The sequence below is a fragment of the Aquarana catesbeiana genome, linkage group LG12 (genome assembly GCF_042186555.1).
Source record: "Aquarana catesbeiana isolate 2022-GZ linkage group LG12, ASM4218655v1, whole genome shotgun sequence".
Lineage (NCBI taxonomy): Eukaryota > Metazoa > Chordata > Amphibia > Anura > Ranidae > Aquarana > Aquarana catesbeiana.
In genome coordinates, this window is record NC_133335.1 from 158,749,907 (window position 1) to 158,765,522 (window position 15,616).

The following is a 15,616-nucleotide window of genomic DNA, read 5'->3' on the forward strand; positions in this document are numbered from 1 at the left end:
AGTTCCAATTCCAATCATAGACTACTTGATTTTCTATATTTTCCAAATAACACAGCAGGTTTCCAACTAATAAACATGATCGACAATGTATTAGGTGCAGGCAGCCCTACTTTCAGGCTGCACACTGAGCAAACAGTCCCTTTCATTAATGACCATGGATATAAGGATGTGCTCTCCTATCTGAGGATTGTAAAAGCTGCACCTTTCCTGGCTATAGATGGAATGGGCAGAGCACTGCTCCCAGCGAAGTGTGTGCTTGGTGAACTGACTCCCTTTGTTCCTGTATATAGCCAGCTGCCCTACTCAGAACTCTGCATATGGCTAAATTACAGGTACCTGATGCATGTAACATGGATTCCTCAGAAAAGTCCTTACTTTTAAAATACTAGAGGCCCCATTCATAATTTATATGTGGCATAGGATATTGAAGGTTTAATGTTAACCTGACCCTTGGCATAATCATGCGATTTTAGCAAAGAAAGACACTTCTACTTAGCAGTGATTTTGATCAATTTTAGCAAATATGCTGGTAGGGTTAATCCAGGGTTTCTAAATTAGGGTTCCTCCAGAGGCTGCTAGGAGTTCCTTGAGCAATATCTGCCCCTCAGATAAGTTCCCACTGTAATTTTTAGCAGGGGTTCCCTGTGACGGGAAAGCTATTTCAAGGGTTCCCCTGTGTTGAAAAGTCTGAGAAAGGCTGGGTTAATCTATGGAATAGAAGAGATGTAGATTTAGGACAAGGTCTCAGAAATACTTGTAATGCTGTGTACACACGGGCGGACTTTTTGACCGGACTGAATCCGGCAGACAATCCGACTATGTGTGGGCTCCATTGGACCTGCAGTGGACTTTTTCGTTCAAAAATCTGATGGACTTTAGATTTGAAACATGTTTCAAATATTTCCGACGGACTCGAGTAAAATCCGCTCGTCTGTATGCTAGCCCGACGGACAAAAACCCAAGCTAGGGCAGCTATTGGCTACCGGCTATCAACTTCCTTATTTTAGTCCGGTCGTACGTCATCACGTACAAATCCGTCGGACTTTGGTGTGATCGTGTGTAGGCAAGTCAATTTGTTCAAAAGTCTGTTGGAAGTCCGTCAAAAGTCCGTCGAAAGTCCATCGGACCAGTCCGGTCGAAAAGTCCGTCCGTGTGTACGCAGCATTAGGCATACAGTTGACTATTTCACAAAATTAAATTCTTGCAATTCTTAATTCAATTTATTTAACAAGTATTTCAACTTACCACAGAGCTTATCCTGAAACTGGATGGCAAAGTGTTGAATGAGATCAAATGATTCTACATAGAACACATGGTCATCAATAGGAGGAGAGGCCATGGTCCGTAGAGAGTTGACATCTGCTCTCTGTACACCAACTGCATAGATTTCAATCTGGGCTTCCCGAGCCTGTGCAGCCACCTCTGTAACACGATCCTGAGGCCTACCATCAGTTACTATAACAGCAACTCTTGGAACCCTCTGAGATAGTGGTCGAGCTCCTTCTTCCTCAGTAAAAGCAACATTCATGGCGTATTGTATAGCCAGACCGGTCATGGTTCCTTGTGCCAGAGGAATTATGTCATTGATGGCCTTCTGCATTTGAGCTTTTGTAGTGTAAGTTTTAAGAGAAAACACATTTTGCACTTGGCTGGAGTACTGGACTACTCCAACTCTTGTATGGCTAGGTCCAATTTCAAGTGAATTGATCATATCAATCATAAATTTTCTCATGTTTTCAAATTCAAAGGGTCGGACACTTCTTGAGCTGTCGATGATGAAGATCAGGTCCATGGGACCAGTCTTACATTGTTGCACTGCAAAAGGTATAAAAAAAATAATACCAGTTATTTATGCTTGCACACATACACACAGAAGTCTACTTGAAGAACGCAAAAAATAAAATAGTTTTACTCTAGAAACAATTAAATATACACAAAGATCATTTTATGGTTATCAAAACATTCTATAGTTATAATTATCTACTTTTTTACTTTCAATATTTTTATTGATTTTGTGTAAACGCAAAGCCAACAATAGTATAAAAGTACAATAATCATCAGTCAAAAATAACAGAAGACACTGAAAGTTATTCCGGTATGATGAGCCATGGTCTGCATCAAAACATCCAGTTATAGCCTTTTCACACTGAAATAACGCCTGCAAAACGCCTGAAAACTGCCTCCCATGCTGCCCGAACGTGAAAGCCTGACACACTGGGGCGGTGCGCTTGCTGGACGTTAGAAAAAGTCCTGCAAGCAGCATCTTTGGGGCAGTTCGGGAGCGCTCCCAAAATGACCCTGCCCATTGCAATGAATAGGCAGGGCCTAAATAGCGATTCGGAAGCGCCGCAACACTGGCGTTTTTAACCCCTTCTTTGGCCACTATCGGGGATAAAAAGTGCCCTGCTAGCGGCTGAAAATCTTTGCTTAAACAGCACTAACGCACAGTGTTAAAGGGGTCTTAAAGTAGAAGTCCATGTTAATGTTATTTCCATGTTAATTCCTGCATCTATAGACACCCTCGATCTAACACTAACCTATCTAGCCCTGTAAAGAAAAAAATCAGTATACATACCTTTACTAAAGCTGTTCCGACCCGATCCAATCCATCGATGAGCTGTCATCCGTGGCTTCGCTGTGGAGGTGCGTGCAGAGGACACATTCGACAAAGGAAGCCCCATAGTAAGTCTATGGGTGGCGTCACTCCCCATTCATTTCACAGTCATTGTGGACCGTGTCCTCTGCAGAGCTTCCGCTGCTGGAGATCGGGTTGGGTTGGCTTAAGACAAGGTATGTATACTAATTTCTTCTTTACAGTGCTAGATAGATTAGTGTTAGATTGTGGGTGTCTAAAGATGCAGGGATTTTAGTTTTAGCATGGACTTCCACTTTAACCTGGCAAGTAATAGACAAATATACAATCATGAAGGATCACACGTCCAGCAAAAGCTATTCTAAAGAACACTCCCAGAGTGCCAGGGCGTTCAAAGCGGTAATGCAAAGAAAGGAGAAAAAGGAGAGAAGGAAGAAAGAAGAGCAGGTCTGAACAGGGACCAGAAGAGACATTCACACCTCACAGTCAGAGAAATGCATTGAGTTACAAATGAGACATGCATATAACTAGCCCACACTTCCCAGGTCTTTTCAAATACTTTGACCGTGTAAAATACTAACAATGCCTTCATGCAACATAATCCGCATTACTTTTTGCTTTGCCTCTGCCAGAGACACAGTAGGTTGCTTCCAGGATTTAGCGATAGTCATTTTAGCCCCCAATAAGAAAAAAGGATCAAACGTTGGAGGTGGCTAGGTATACCATCCATCGGAGCATTAAGAAGAGCAATGTAGGGAATCTGATGAACCGACACTCCTGTGAATCTGTACACCAAGACTCCATTCCAGAAGCAATGAATCCATGGACATTCCCACCAAAATTGGTACATAGACCCTCGCAAGTTGCACCCTCGAAAACAAAGAGGAGATACAGAGGGGTACATTTTAGTTAGACGTGTCGGGACCAAGTACCAGCGGGTGAGTGCATTCAAATTAGCTTCCGTCAAAGCTCACCCCTTTAGTCTCCTCTTGCATTACAAACCTAATAACCGTGATATCAGCATGGATGTCACACCACATCCTTAACCACTTGCCTACAGGGCACTTTTACCTCCTTACTGCCCAGGCCATTTTTCAGCTTTCAGCACTGTCACACTTTGAATGGCAATTGTGTGGTCATGCAACACTGTATCCAAACAAAATGTTTTACCATTTTCTTCACACAAATAGAGTTTTCTTTTGTTGGTATTTAATCACTGCTGGGTTTTCTATTTTTTACTAAAAAGTTTTTCTTAGTTTCGGTCAGTAAATTTTGTAAATAAGTAATTTTTCTCCTTCACTGATGGGTGCTGATGAGGCTGCACTGATGGGCACTTATGAGGCGGCACTTATGGGCACTGATGAGGCGGCACTGATGAGGAGGCACTAATATGCTGCACTGATGGGCACTGATAGGTGGCACTGATGGGCTTTACTGTAATCTGGGCACTGATCAGTGCCCTGATTACATGTACAAGTGTTCCCTCTGTCAGTGTGAGGCGAGGAGAGCCGATTTACAGCATTTCCACATTTACATGTGGACACAGCCACTCACATGGTTAAAGAGTTCGGCTCTTTACAGGGATTCGGGGTCACGCCGTGTCCTAGTAACACGGCGCGGCCACGATTGGCACGCTGCGCGCCCCCGCGGGCATGCAAGCTAGGGCATTCTGGCCACGGTCATATGACGTCCACTGAGAAAACAAGCCGCACCATCTCTCCATCATTTGACGGAGGGCAGGCAGCAAGTGGTTAAACTAAATCTCTTTAAAACTGAGCTGATTATATTCACCCCCCCCCCCCCCCCCGTGCCCCCCTCCATGACTTTTCCATCAAAATCAATAATGCAACCATCAATTCCTCCCCCAACGCCAGGGTACCAGGTGTAATCCTAGACTCTGACCTGTCCTTTCAGCCCCAAATCCAAATCATTGTCAAAAGCTTGTAGACCTCCGTAACATCTTAGAATTCACTCCTTTTCACTAAAATTCAAAACCACCAAGCTACTCATTCACTCCCTTGTTATCCCTTGCCATGACTATTGCAACTCCCTTCTCATAGGCCTACCTCTCCAAAGTCTATCCCTTCTTCAGTCTATCATGAATGTTGTTGCTAGACTCATCTACCTTACCAATCGTTCAGTGTCTGCTACCCCTCTCCGCCAGTCCCTACACTGGCTTCCGATTGCCCAGCAAATTGAATTCAAAATACTAACTACAATATAAAAAGCCATTCACAAGCCCCCAGCTACATCACCAATCTTGTCTCCAAATATCACCCAAACCATCCTCTCTGCTCCTCTCAATGCTTTCAAGCTCCATTGTCTCCCCCTCCCACACTCATCTCCAGGACTTCTCCAGAGCCTCTCCCATCCTCTGGAATTCTCTACCTTAATCTGTCCAGCTATCTTCAACTCTGGCTGCCTTTAGGTGATCCCTGAAAACTCACCTCTTCAGGGAAGTCTATCACACTTCCAACAAATCTTTTACCACTTCCATCACCTCATCCTCCACAGCTATCACCTTTTGTACCACTTGCCCCACCCTCTTAGATTGTCAGTTTCCTCAAAAAACAGGACTTCAAAAGCACCATGAACACTCGAGAAGAGATGTTTGAGTAAAAAATAGGGTTGTCCCGATACCGATACTAGTATCGGTATCGGCACCGATACCGAGCATTTGCCCAAGTACTTGTACTCGGGCAAATGCTCCCGATGCTTCCCCGATACCTAAAAGTCAGCTGTGATCGGCGCGTGGGGGAGATACAAGCTTCTCCCCCAGCGGCTTTCAGCTGCTTTAGTGACACAGCGGTGATCGCTCACCGCTGACTGTCACTGCATCCTCCTCCGTGCCCCCTCCTTTCCTCTGTGCCTCTCCGCTGTCCCCTCCGTTCTTCTCTCCTTTTCTGTCCCCCTCCGCTGTCCCCTCCGTTCCTCTTTCCTTCCCTGTGCCTCTCCGCTGTCCCCTCCGTTCTTCTCTCCTTTTCTGTCCCCCTCCGCTGTCCCCTCCGTTCCTCTTTCCTTCCCTGTGCCTCTCCGCTGTCCCCCTCCATTCCTCTTTCCTCCTCTGTGCCTCTCCTCTGTCCCCTCCGTTCCCCCCTCCTTCTCTGTCCCCCTCCGTTCCTCTTTCCTCCTCTGTGCCTCTCCGCTGTCCCCTCCGTTCCCCCCTCCTTCTCTGCCCCCCTCCGTTCTCCCCCTCCGTTCTGCCGTCCTCCTCCTCCTTCCTTTGTGAATAGACAGAGTCAGCTGACTCTGTCCATTCACATAACTGAAACATTGTAATCTCCTGTGATTACAATGTGTCAGTTTATGAATGGAGAGGAGCCGCTGTCTTCTCTCCATTCAGTCTCAGTGCAGCTGAGGCTGCAGAGAAAGGGACTGGGGAATCTCTATCCTCTGTCTCTTTCTCTGTCTCAAGGGGGAGATATCAGAGGTCTGTTAAAGCCCCCCAACAGGGCTGATTAAAAAAAAACAAAAACAAAAAAAACACATATTGCAATAAAGAATAAAAAAAAAATTATTGTAAAAAATAAAAATTGTAAATTAAAAAAAAAACAAAAAACAAAACACACACACACACACACACCGTTCACCCCCCCCCCCCCAAAAAAAAAAAAAAAAAAAAAAAAAAAAGCACTGTTAAAAAAAAAACTAAAAAAAAACACTGTCACGTGACATAAAAAAAAGTATCGGGATTCGGTATCGGCGAGTACTTGAAAAAAAGTATCGGTACTTGTACTCGGTCCTGAAAAAGTGGTATCGGGACAACCCTAGTAAAAAATATACAAATTTTATTACAAATAATTTACATAATTTCAAAGGATCTAAAACACATGATAACACTGAAGTATACATGAGATTGAAGCATGAAAAAATGGAAGAGGCCCAAACCAACTGTCAGACAGTTGGTTTGGGCCTCTTCGTTTTTTTCATGCTTCTACCTATTACATTTCAGGGCATTACTACAGGAGGTGCAATTTGGAATCTGCTCTTTGTCCTGAGGATTGAAAGCCAAACAATGACTACTACTTCCTTCTTTTTTTTAAATTTAATTTTACATCACACACACACAAAAAAACACTTCTTTATTTTTTTTATCTCTTTTATCTATTTTTGATATATGTTTCTAAATATAAAATTGTGAAATATTTTATTGAAAGATAGTTCCTCCACAAAGGCTAAACATTTAAGATTTTTCATAAATGAAATGAAATCAAGAAACTGTAAATTATTAAACAGGACTCCATTGGATTGATTTACTAAAAGTAGAGAGTGCAAAATCTGGTGCAGTTGTGCACAGCACAGAAACAAATCCAGCTTCCAGGTTTTTTTTGTCAAAGCTTAATTGAACAAGCTCAAGTTAGAAGCTAAATGACTACCAATGCTCCAGATTTTGAACTCTCCAGTTTTAATAAATCAACCTCCATGACTTTTAGTTACAGTCATGGCCGATATTGTTGGTACCCTAGACATTTTTCCAGAAAATCAAGTATTTCTCACAGAAAAGTATTGCAGTAACACATGTTTTGCTATACACATGTTTATTCCCTTTGTGTGTATTGGAACAAAACAAAAAAAGGGAGGAAAAAAAGCAAATTGGACATAATGTCACACAAAATTCCAAAAATGGGCTGGTCAAAATTCTTGGCACCCTTTCAAAATTGTGGATAAATAAAACTGTTTCAAGCATGTGATGATGCTCCTTAAGGCTCCATTCACACTAGCGCGTTTTTTGATGCATTTTGCATTTTGCAGAAATGCATGGGAATTTTTTAACATGGGTTCCTATGGAACATGTTCACATCAATGCTTTTTTGTATCTCTGCGTTTTTGGAAAGGGTCGGGGACTTTTTTTCATGCAAAAAGCAGCGTTTTGCATGTAATGGATTTCAATGGACAAGCATCAAAAACGCAAGTGCACCGTTTTTGCAGCGTTTTTGGTGCGTTTTTGGTGCGTTTTTGGTGCGTTTTTGCCGTTTTTTTTTTTTTATTTTTTTTTTTTGTAATTTTTTTTTAAGACTGTAAAAAAAAATGAAAAAAAAAAAAAAAAAAAAACGCAAAACGCAAATCGCGGCAAAAACGCGGCAAAAACGCTGCAAAAACGCTGCTCAAAAACGTGCCAAGCATGAAAAAAAAACCTCCAAAAACGCTCAAAAGCAACATGCATAGGTGTGAATCGAGCCTTAAACTCACCTGGGGCAAGTAACAGGTGTGGGCAATATAAAAATCACACCTGAAAGCAGATAAAAAGGAGAGAAGTTCACTTAGTCTTTGCATTGTGTGTGCCACACTAAGCATGGACAACAGAAAGAGGAGAAGAGAACTGTCTGAGGACTTGAGAACCAAAATTGTGGAAAAATATCAACAATCTCAAGGTTACAAGTCCATCTCCAGAGATCTAGATTTGCCTTTGTCCACAGTGCGCAACATTATCAAGAAGTTTGCAACCCATGGCACTGTAGCTAATCTCTCTGGGCGTGGATGGAAGAGAAAAATTGATGAAAGGTTGCAACGCAGGATAGTCCGGATGGTGGATAAGCAGCCCCAAACAAGTTCCAAAGAAATTCAAGCTGTCCTGCAGGCTCTGGGAGCATCAGTGTCAGCGCAAACTATCCGTCGACATTTAAATGAAATGAAACGCTATGGCAGGAGACCCAGGAGGACCCCACTGCTGACACAGAGACATAAAAAAACAAGACTACAGTTTGCCAAAATGTACTTGAGTAAGCCAAAATCCTTCTGGGAAAATGTCTTGTGGACAGATAAGAGCAAGATAGAGCTTTTTGGTAAAGCACATCATTCTACTGTTTACCGAAAATGGAATGAGGCCTACAAAGAAAACAACACAGTACCTACAGGGAAATATGGTGGAGGTTCAATGATGTTTTGGGGTTGTTTTGCTGCCTCTGGCACTGGGTGCCTTGAATGTGTGCAAGGCATCAAGAAATCTGAGGATTACCAAAGGATTTTGGGTCGCACTGTAGAGCCCAGTGTCAGAAAGCTGGGTTTGCGTCCGAGATCTTGGGTTTTCCAGCAGGACAATGACCCCAAACATACATCAAAAAGCACCCAGAAATGAATGGCAGCAAAGCGCTGGAGAGTTCCAAAGTGGCCAGCAATGAGTCCAGATCTAAATCCCATTGAACACCTGTGGAGAGATCTTAAAATTGCTGTTGGGAAAAGGCGCCCTTCCAATAAGAGAGACCTGGAGCATTTTGCAAAGGAAGAGTGGTCCAAAATTCCAGGTGAGCGGTGTAAAAAGCTTATTGTTATAGGAAGCGACTGATTTCAGTTATTTTTTCCAAAGGGTGTGCAACCAAATATTAAGTTAAGACTGCCAAGAATTTTGACCAGCCCATTTTTGGAGTTTTGTGTGACATTATGTCCAATTTGCTTTTTTTCCTCCCTTTTTTTGTTTTGTTCCAATACACACAAAGGGAATAAACATGTGTATAGCAAAACATGTGTTACTGCAATACTTTTCTGTGAGAAATACTTGATTTTTCTGGAGAAATTTCTGGGGTGCCAACAATTTCGGCCATGTCTGTAAGTTATAATTCTAAATACAAAATTTTATGCATAGCCCAAATTGAGAAGTGAGAATGGTTGAAACCCCTGGCAGCTTTCTTTAATTTTTATGTTTATCTTACAGGAACAACGGCCACTAGAACAAATTCCCCAGAAGGGACATAGACGGTAATTTAAACTTTGATATGAGTGCTAATCCTTCCCTACTCAATTGAAAACATTTTGGCTTTTTGGCTGCAGATAGACCTTAAATAATAATAGAACATAAGTCAGTTTTTCTTTAAACACATTCCTTGCTTGCACAAAGCAATTTTAAATAATTTAAGGTCATAGTACCCCAAGTATGATCTACCTCAATTGCCAGTAATTTAGGCTAGCCATAGATGGGCAGGTGTTTTCTGAAAATGACTGGTGGGTGGCCAAACATATTTATACTCTAATAATACTTCTGACTTGTGACATGTAGGACACCAGATCCCACATTAAGACCTGGGGTAATTGTGCATTTAAAAATTAAAAAGATTCTCAGACTGGCACCTACACCTAACCTAAAGCTAAATAACCCAAAGCAACTCTAAAGAACCAGAAAGCACCAACTAAAGCTGCTGTAGAATACCGTATCCTGGAGGGGAGGATCCCTCCATTCACCTTGTTTGTGTGGTTAGTTTTATATATATATATATTTTTTCATTCACCTGTACTTTTGCCTGCACTCTAAAGTACCAGAAACCTAAAGAACCTAAACCTAAAACCTTAAAAATCTCAAAAGAGTTAGAAAGCAATAATTAAAGCTGTCAGAATATAATGCTCCAGCAGGGAGAGTTGCTCCATTCACCTTATTTGTGTGGATGGATGAATCTTCTGCCTGCTGGTAGAATGGAAAAAAATAACTGTCTATGGCCGGCTTAAGTGTTACATTTTGTTTTTTTTTCTGAAAATGTTTTTTCCTTTCCTGTTTTGACCAGGGAAAGAGTTAAAACCTTCACTAAAGTTGTAATATTCTGCAAAGAACTGTTGTTACTAATTTACAACACTTTATAGCCTACATTGTTAAAGAGTAACTCCACTCTTGTTGCGAAAAAAACATTCCCCCCTGGGTGAGAAATGTACAATGCAAGGATTTTAACAAACTTTGTTGCAGATTCTATCCTTTTATTATTCTGAAGAAATCCCTGTTTGTTTCTTTGTGCTCATGTGCCGAGCTAGGCTGGCCGTACTGTACATTATACAATTTTCCTGAACAATTTTCCTTTAGATTTACCAAAACCATATAATATGTGGTCAGACCTAAACACTTTCAATTTGTATGCAATCAGGCAGGCCCTTGCACTACATAGTTGAAGGTAAATCTAAAGGAAACTGAATAAGAAAATTGTATAATGTATGGCCAGCTTATCTCTAATGGGAGTGGTTGTACCTGCAGGCATCTAATGAGGAAAACTGCACAGTCAGCATCCCTTTAGATGTAATTCCTATTGGGAGTATGTCACCACAAATGCCAATTTTGTTACCAAAAATCTGACTTGGATCTTAGTGCAGCCTTCTGGGAAAATCAGTGAGCCAATCAGACAAGCAGGAAATTATGTTTCTGGGTGGCGTTCTGTACATATTCTGTGTACAGAACACCTCTAAGTAGTTATATTGCATTGCATTTCACAGAAGATTAAAGAGCTGTAGATTGAAAAGAAAAGGACATTTTTAATAACATTCAATTACAATATGACTTGTGTCGCAATTGTACACGATATATTATTTTTCTATTTTTTCCCCCATGTAAGTGAAGTTACCCTTTAAATTTATTGGAAGATCAAATCAAACGCTATCACCACGCTCTTAGTAAAAAAGATGGTGTGCGGACGTGTGCCATTTTGTTGTAGTCACCAAGCTCTTGCTATTTTGATGTGTCCTTATAAAATTACAATGTATTGAGAAAGATTTCGGAGGGAGATGGGCGGAGCCTAGCGGAGCAGACATGCATTGTTAGAGCTCCGCACCGCTGAGGAGAGAAGAGAAGGACAAAGCGGAGCCTGCAGGCTCAAAAGGTATCCATTTGAACCTTTTTGCCCCAGGGAACAAACTGTGAAAGTTCGGGCAGGAAATATGGTACTGGGAGGAAACCGTGGCAGAAATAAAAATCACCTCACAAAGAGCTCACAGGCACTCACTGCAACTAAAGCAGCTCCAGTCACCTCACAAGATACAGCATCAGGGCGCTCTCACAGACAGAAAATGTCACAGCAAGACTCTCCATTTGAGTCAGATACAGAACAAATCCTCTCACAAACTTTTCCATAAGCCTCCTCAGCATCCCCAGTAATATTATTACAATTTGAAAAAATGCTTCATAAGGCTTTAAAACAAACCTCAGACCAAATAACAAAAAGCCTAACCAAAGAAATAAGAGAGCTGGGAAACCGCACCGCAGCCCTAGAAATAAAAATGGATGAAATTGAAATTACAACCCAAGTAAATATAACAGAATTGGAACAATTAAAAGAAGAGAATTTAATACTTCAAACTAAGCTCGAAGATTACGAAAATAGAGCCAGACGTTCAAACTTGCGCATAAGGGGAATACCTGAAACTGTGACAGACCTGCAATCTACTATTACTGCTCTATTACAAGAACTAAAGCCAGATATCCCTATTGAACGTTTAGAACTGGACAGAGTACACAGAGCCCTCACAGCCAAAAAGAAAGATGGACCCCCACGTGATATAATCACAAAATTTCATTATTACAGAACGAAAGAACAAATACTAATTGCTGCAAGAGAAAAAAAGGAACTTAATTTTCAAGGACACAATTATCAAATTTTTGCTGACCTATCCCAACTTACTATTACTAAAAGACGATCCATGAAACCCCAACTAATGGAACTGCAACGCCACAACATTATGTATCAATGGGGCTTCCCCTTTTCAGTCAGATTTAACTACCAAGGTACAATTTACAGAAGCAGATCAGCAGATGAACTACAACAAACCCTTTTAAAATTAAATCTGACAGAACCCACAAGCAGCAACTCTCCCACACGCAGAAGAATGGCATCATCTTCACCTTCAGGTAGCACCCAGAAAATTTCAGAACAAAATGGGAATCATCATTCTCACAAAAGAGGCCGTTATGCCACATCATCCATGGACCAAGAAGATTCAATGGACTGACATCCTAATTCCTGATATCTCTTCATTTATTATACTAAGAGATGGTTCTCTATAAAAAACCTGTATTTATAACTGAATGTAACTGCATTCTGATAGTCACACACTGTGTGGGATCATGTTACATTCCAGTTATATTTCTTATTACTTCTGATTCATATAGCCTTAGAATATATAAGTTAAATAAGGAAATTCTTGTTCAGTTATATATTATCAGGTAATAACAATAGATTTATTACTTTTTAGGACAAATATGTTCAATAATCCAGAAGTAATGGAAGCTTTTTCTTTCTTTTCTTAAAACAAATATATTATTACCTAACTAGTTCCTAGAATTATGTTTTTGTTTATTCTAATCTGAAGCAATACAGCCTCAATTTTATGAGTTAACATATCTAAACAGTTACATATGAATAAAACATGTAATTGTTTACTCTAAAAGGGTTAAAATCCCCAAATAATTCAAACTATCTTCATCAATACCAAAGTTATTAACAGTACCTTTCTAACTGAATTATTTAGCCTAGGGCAAGACTAACCATATACAACCACCCTGGAATAAATAATTTCAACAAAAACTATATTCTGCACTCCAATTAATGAAACATCATTTTGATGTCTTTTGACATAGCACTTCTCACCTGTAAGCGGAAGATCCGTGTACCCCCATTAGCCCTCCTCATTCTCCCAACCATATTATGTGGGAGTGTGACGAAGGCACTTATTCCCCTGAGAGAGATATTTATTCTCTTTCACGGGTAAATTGTGATTACTTGCAAAAAATAATTTATACAATGTATCATCTAATCTCATATGTTTTTTGTTTACTCTTTACTCCAGAATTCACTGGTTTCTTTTCTATCTATTCATCTCTTCAGTCCACACAGGTTGATCTGCGCAGTCAGCTCTGCATAACAAAAAGTAAGTCAAAACTATTTGATCTGTTGCCATGGCACCACTGAATATACTTTCCCTGAATGTTCAGGGAATAAATGTCCCTCAAAAAAGGACCAAAGCCTTCCGTACTTTCCATAACAAGAAGGCTCACATAGTATGCCTCCAAGAAACACACTTCACCAAAGATTCTACTCCAAAATATATTTCTCCTTTTTATCAACAAATTTACACGGCTTCTGCCTGTACCAAGCAAAGGGGAACTCTAATTGCATTTCACCGATCCACACCATTCACCTTATCATCAGAAATTAAAGACCCAGAAGGTAGATACCTGATACTCATGGGTTATATAATGGATACAGCAATCACGGTGATTTCCTACTACGCTCCTAACAAACAACCTACACCATTCCTCTCACATATATTACAAGTGATTAATACACACAAAATAGGAACAGTGATAATGTGTGGGGATTCAAACAGGTCCTCCTCCCATTTCTAGATAAATCACCTTTTACACCATCCAAAATAACCTCTAGATTACCTTTTTCTCAACTTCTTTCCAAATACAATCTGGTAGATTCGTGGAGAGAAAGTAACCCAATGAAAAAGAAATTCACTTATTTCTCGCACCCTCATCAAACCTTCACCAGAATAGATCATATTTTTCTAACAATAGGAATGATACCAGAAATTATTGCATCAGATATAATTCCGATTCCGTGGTCTGACCATAATGCAGTATACACTACTATAGCCTCAGCCATACCAAAAGCGCATGACCCAACGTGGTACTTACCGGACATAATGCTCAAACACCCACTACATCAGATGGCCATTGAACAAGCTTTAAAGGAATACATATCAATTAATAATACAACAGACATCTCCCCAATAACACTGTGGGAAGCTCATAAGCCTGTCTTGCGTGGTACAATACAAAGACAAATGGCACTATTTAAACGGGAACGCAAAAATCTAGCAAAAAGACTAGAACTCAATTTTAATGCAGCCTACATATCATTTCAAGATAATCCATCTCAGAGTACAAAATCTCATCTGGAAAAATCTAGATTGGAATACGATCTATTTCTCACTGAGTCAGTTGATAAATCCCTCAAATGCTCCAAACACAATTTCTACATGAATACAAACAAACCAGGTACATATTTGGCTCGGGCATTAAATTCAACTAACAAATCTTTCAAACCAATACGTTTGAAATTATCAAAAAATGTTTATACTTGTAATCCAGTTAAAATAGTCCATAAATTTCACTCACATCTCGCAACTTTATACAAGACAAACAATTAATTTAATCCTACAGAGGCTGAATCCTTCTTCTCAAAAATAACCTTACCTGAGTTATCTCAGAATCAAAAAAGCAGTTTGGATGAGCCTATAACTATAGATGAAGTTGCTAACGCCATAAAAGACCTAAAACTTAACAAAAGACCAGGCCCAGACGGCTACTCGGCTTTATACTATAAAACATTCTCAGAAATACTCTCTCCCATTCTCACTGAAACTTTTAACAAACTTCTAGATGGACATTCTTTTCGGCAAGAAACACTAATGGCAATTGTTTGTATGATCCCAAAACCCCTTTCTGATGATACTTCCTGTGTGAATTATCGGCCTATCTCTCTGTTAAACCTCGATATTAAATTATTAGCAAAAATAATAGCAAAACGCCTCAATAGCATTATAGGAAAATTAATACATAGAGATCAAGTAGGCTTCATGCCAAATAGACAGGCAGGCGATAATATACGCAGGGCAGTGTTATTGGCACATATTGCTAAAAAACTGAAAATCCCTTTATGTTTTCTATCTCTCGATATTAAGAGGGCATTTGACACAGTATCCTGGCAATATATGCAATATTCATTACAAAAATGGGGTTTTGGACCCCACTTTTTAACATGGAACAAAGCATTATATAATAAACCCAAAGCCTATATAAAATATGCTGGATACAAATCTGAAGCCTTTAATATCGAAAGAGGTACCCGACAGGGTTGCCCATTATCTCCCTTATTATTTGCCCTTATACTCGAACCCATGGCCCAATACATCAGAACAAACCAAACTATAACTGGCATTGAAGTAGGAGGTATTACACACAAATTATGTATATTTGCAGACGATATATTACTTTTTCTATCATCACCACAGGTCTCTGGTCCTAACTTAATACCAGCTCTTGATGGATTTGCAGCCCTATCCGGCCTTATGATTAATCCTAAGAAATGCCTAGTGCTTAATATTTCACTCACAAACATGGAATTGATCCCGGCTAGGGCTGCACTCCCATTCACATGGGCAGAAAAATCAATCCCATATCTTGGAATTCATTTAACAGCATCTCATTCTGACTTATTCTCAACCAATTATCCTCCTGTATTAAGACAGATCACAAATCTAATAAAACAA

At 40.2% G+C, this 15,616-nt stretch overlaps 1 protein-coding gene across 1 annotated transcript in view; it reads right to left on the reverse strand.

The window, feature by feature from the left end:
• Window positions 1–15,616, reverse strand: part of MATN4 (matrilin 4) — a 162,941-nt gene that overhangs the window by 71,898 nt on the left and 75,427 nt on the right. Inside the window, exon 3 of the mRNA XM_073606123.1 lies at window positions 1,246–1,815. Within this exon, the coding sequence (XP_073462224.1) occupies window positions 1,246–1,815 (570 nt within the window). The remainder of the gene's footprint in view (window positions 1–1,245; window positions 1,816–15,616) is intronic.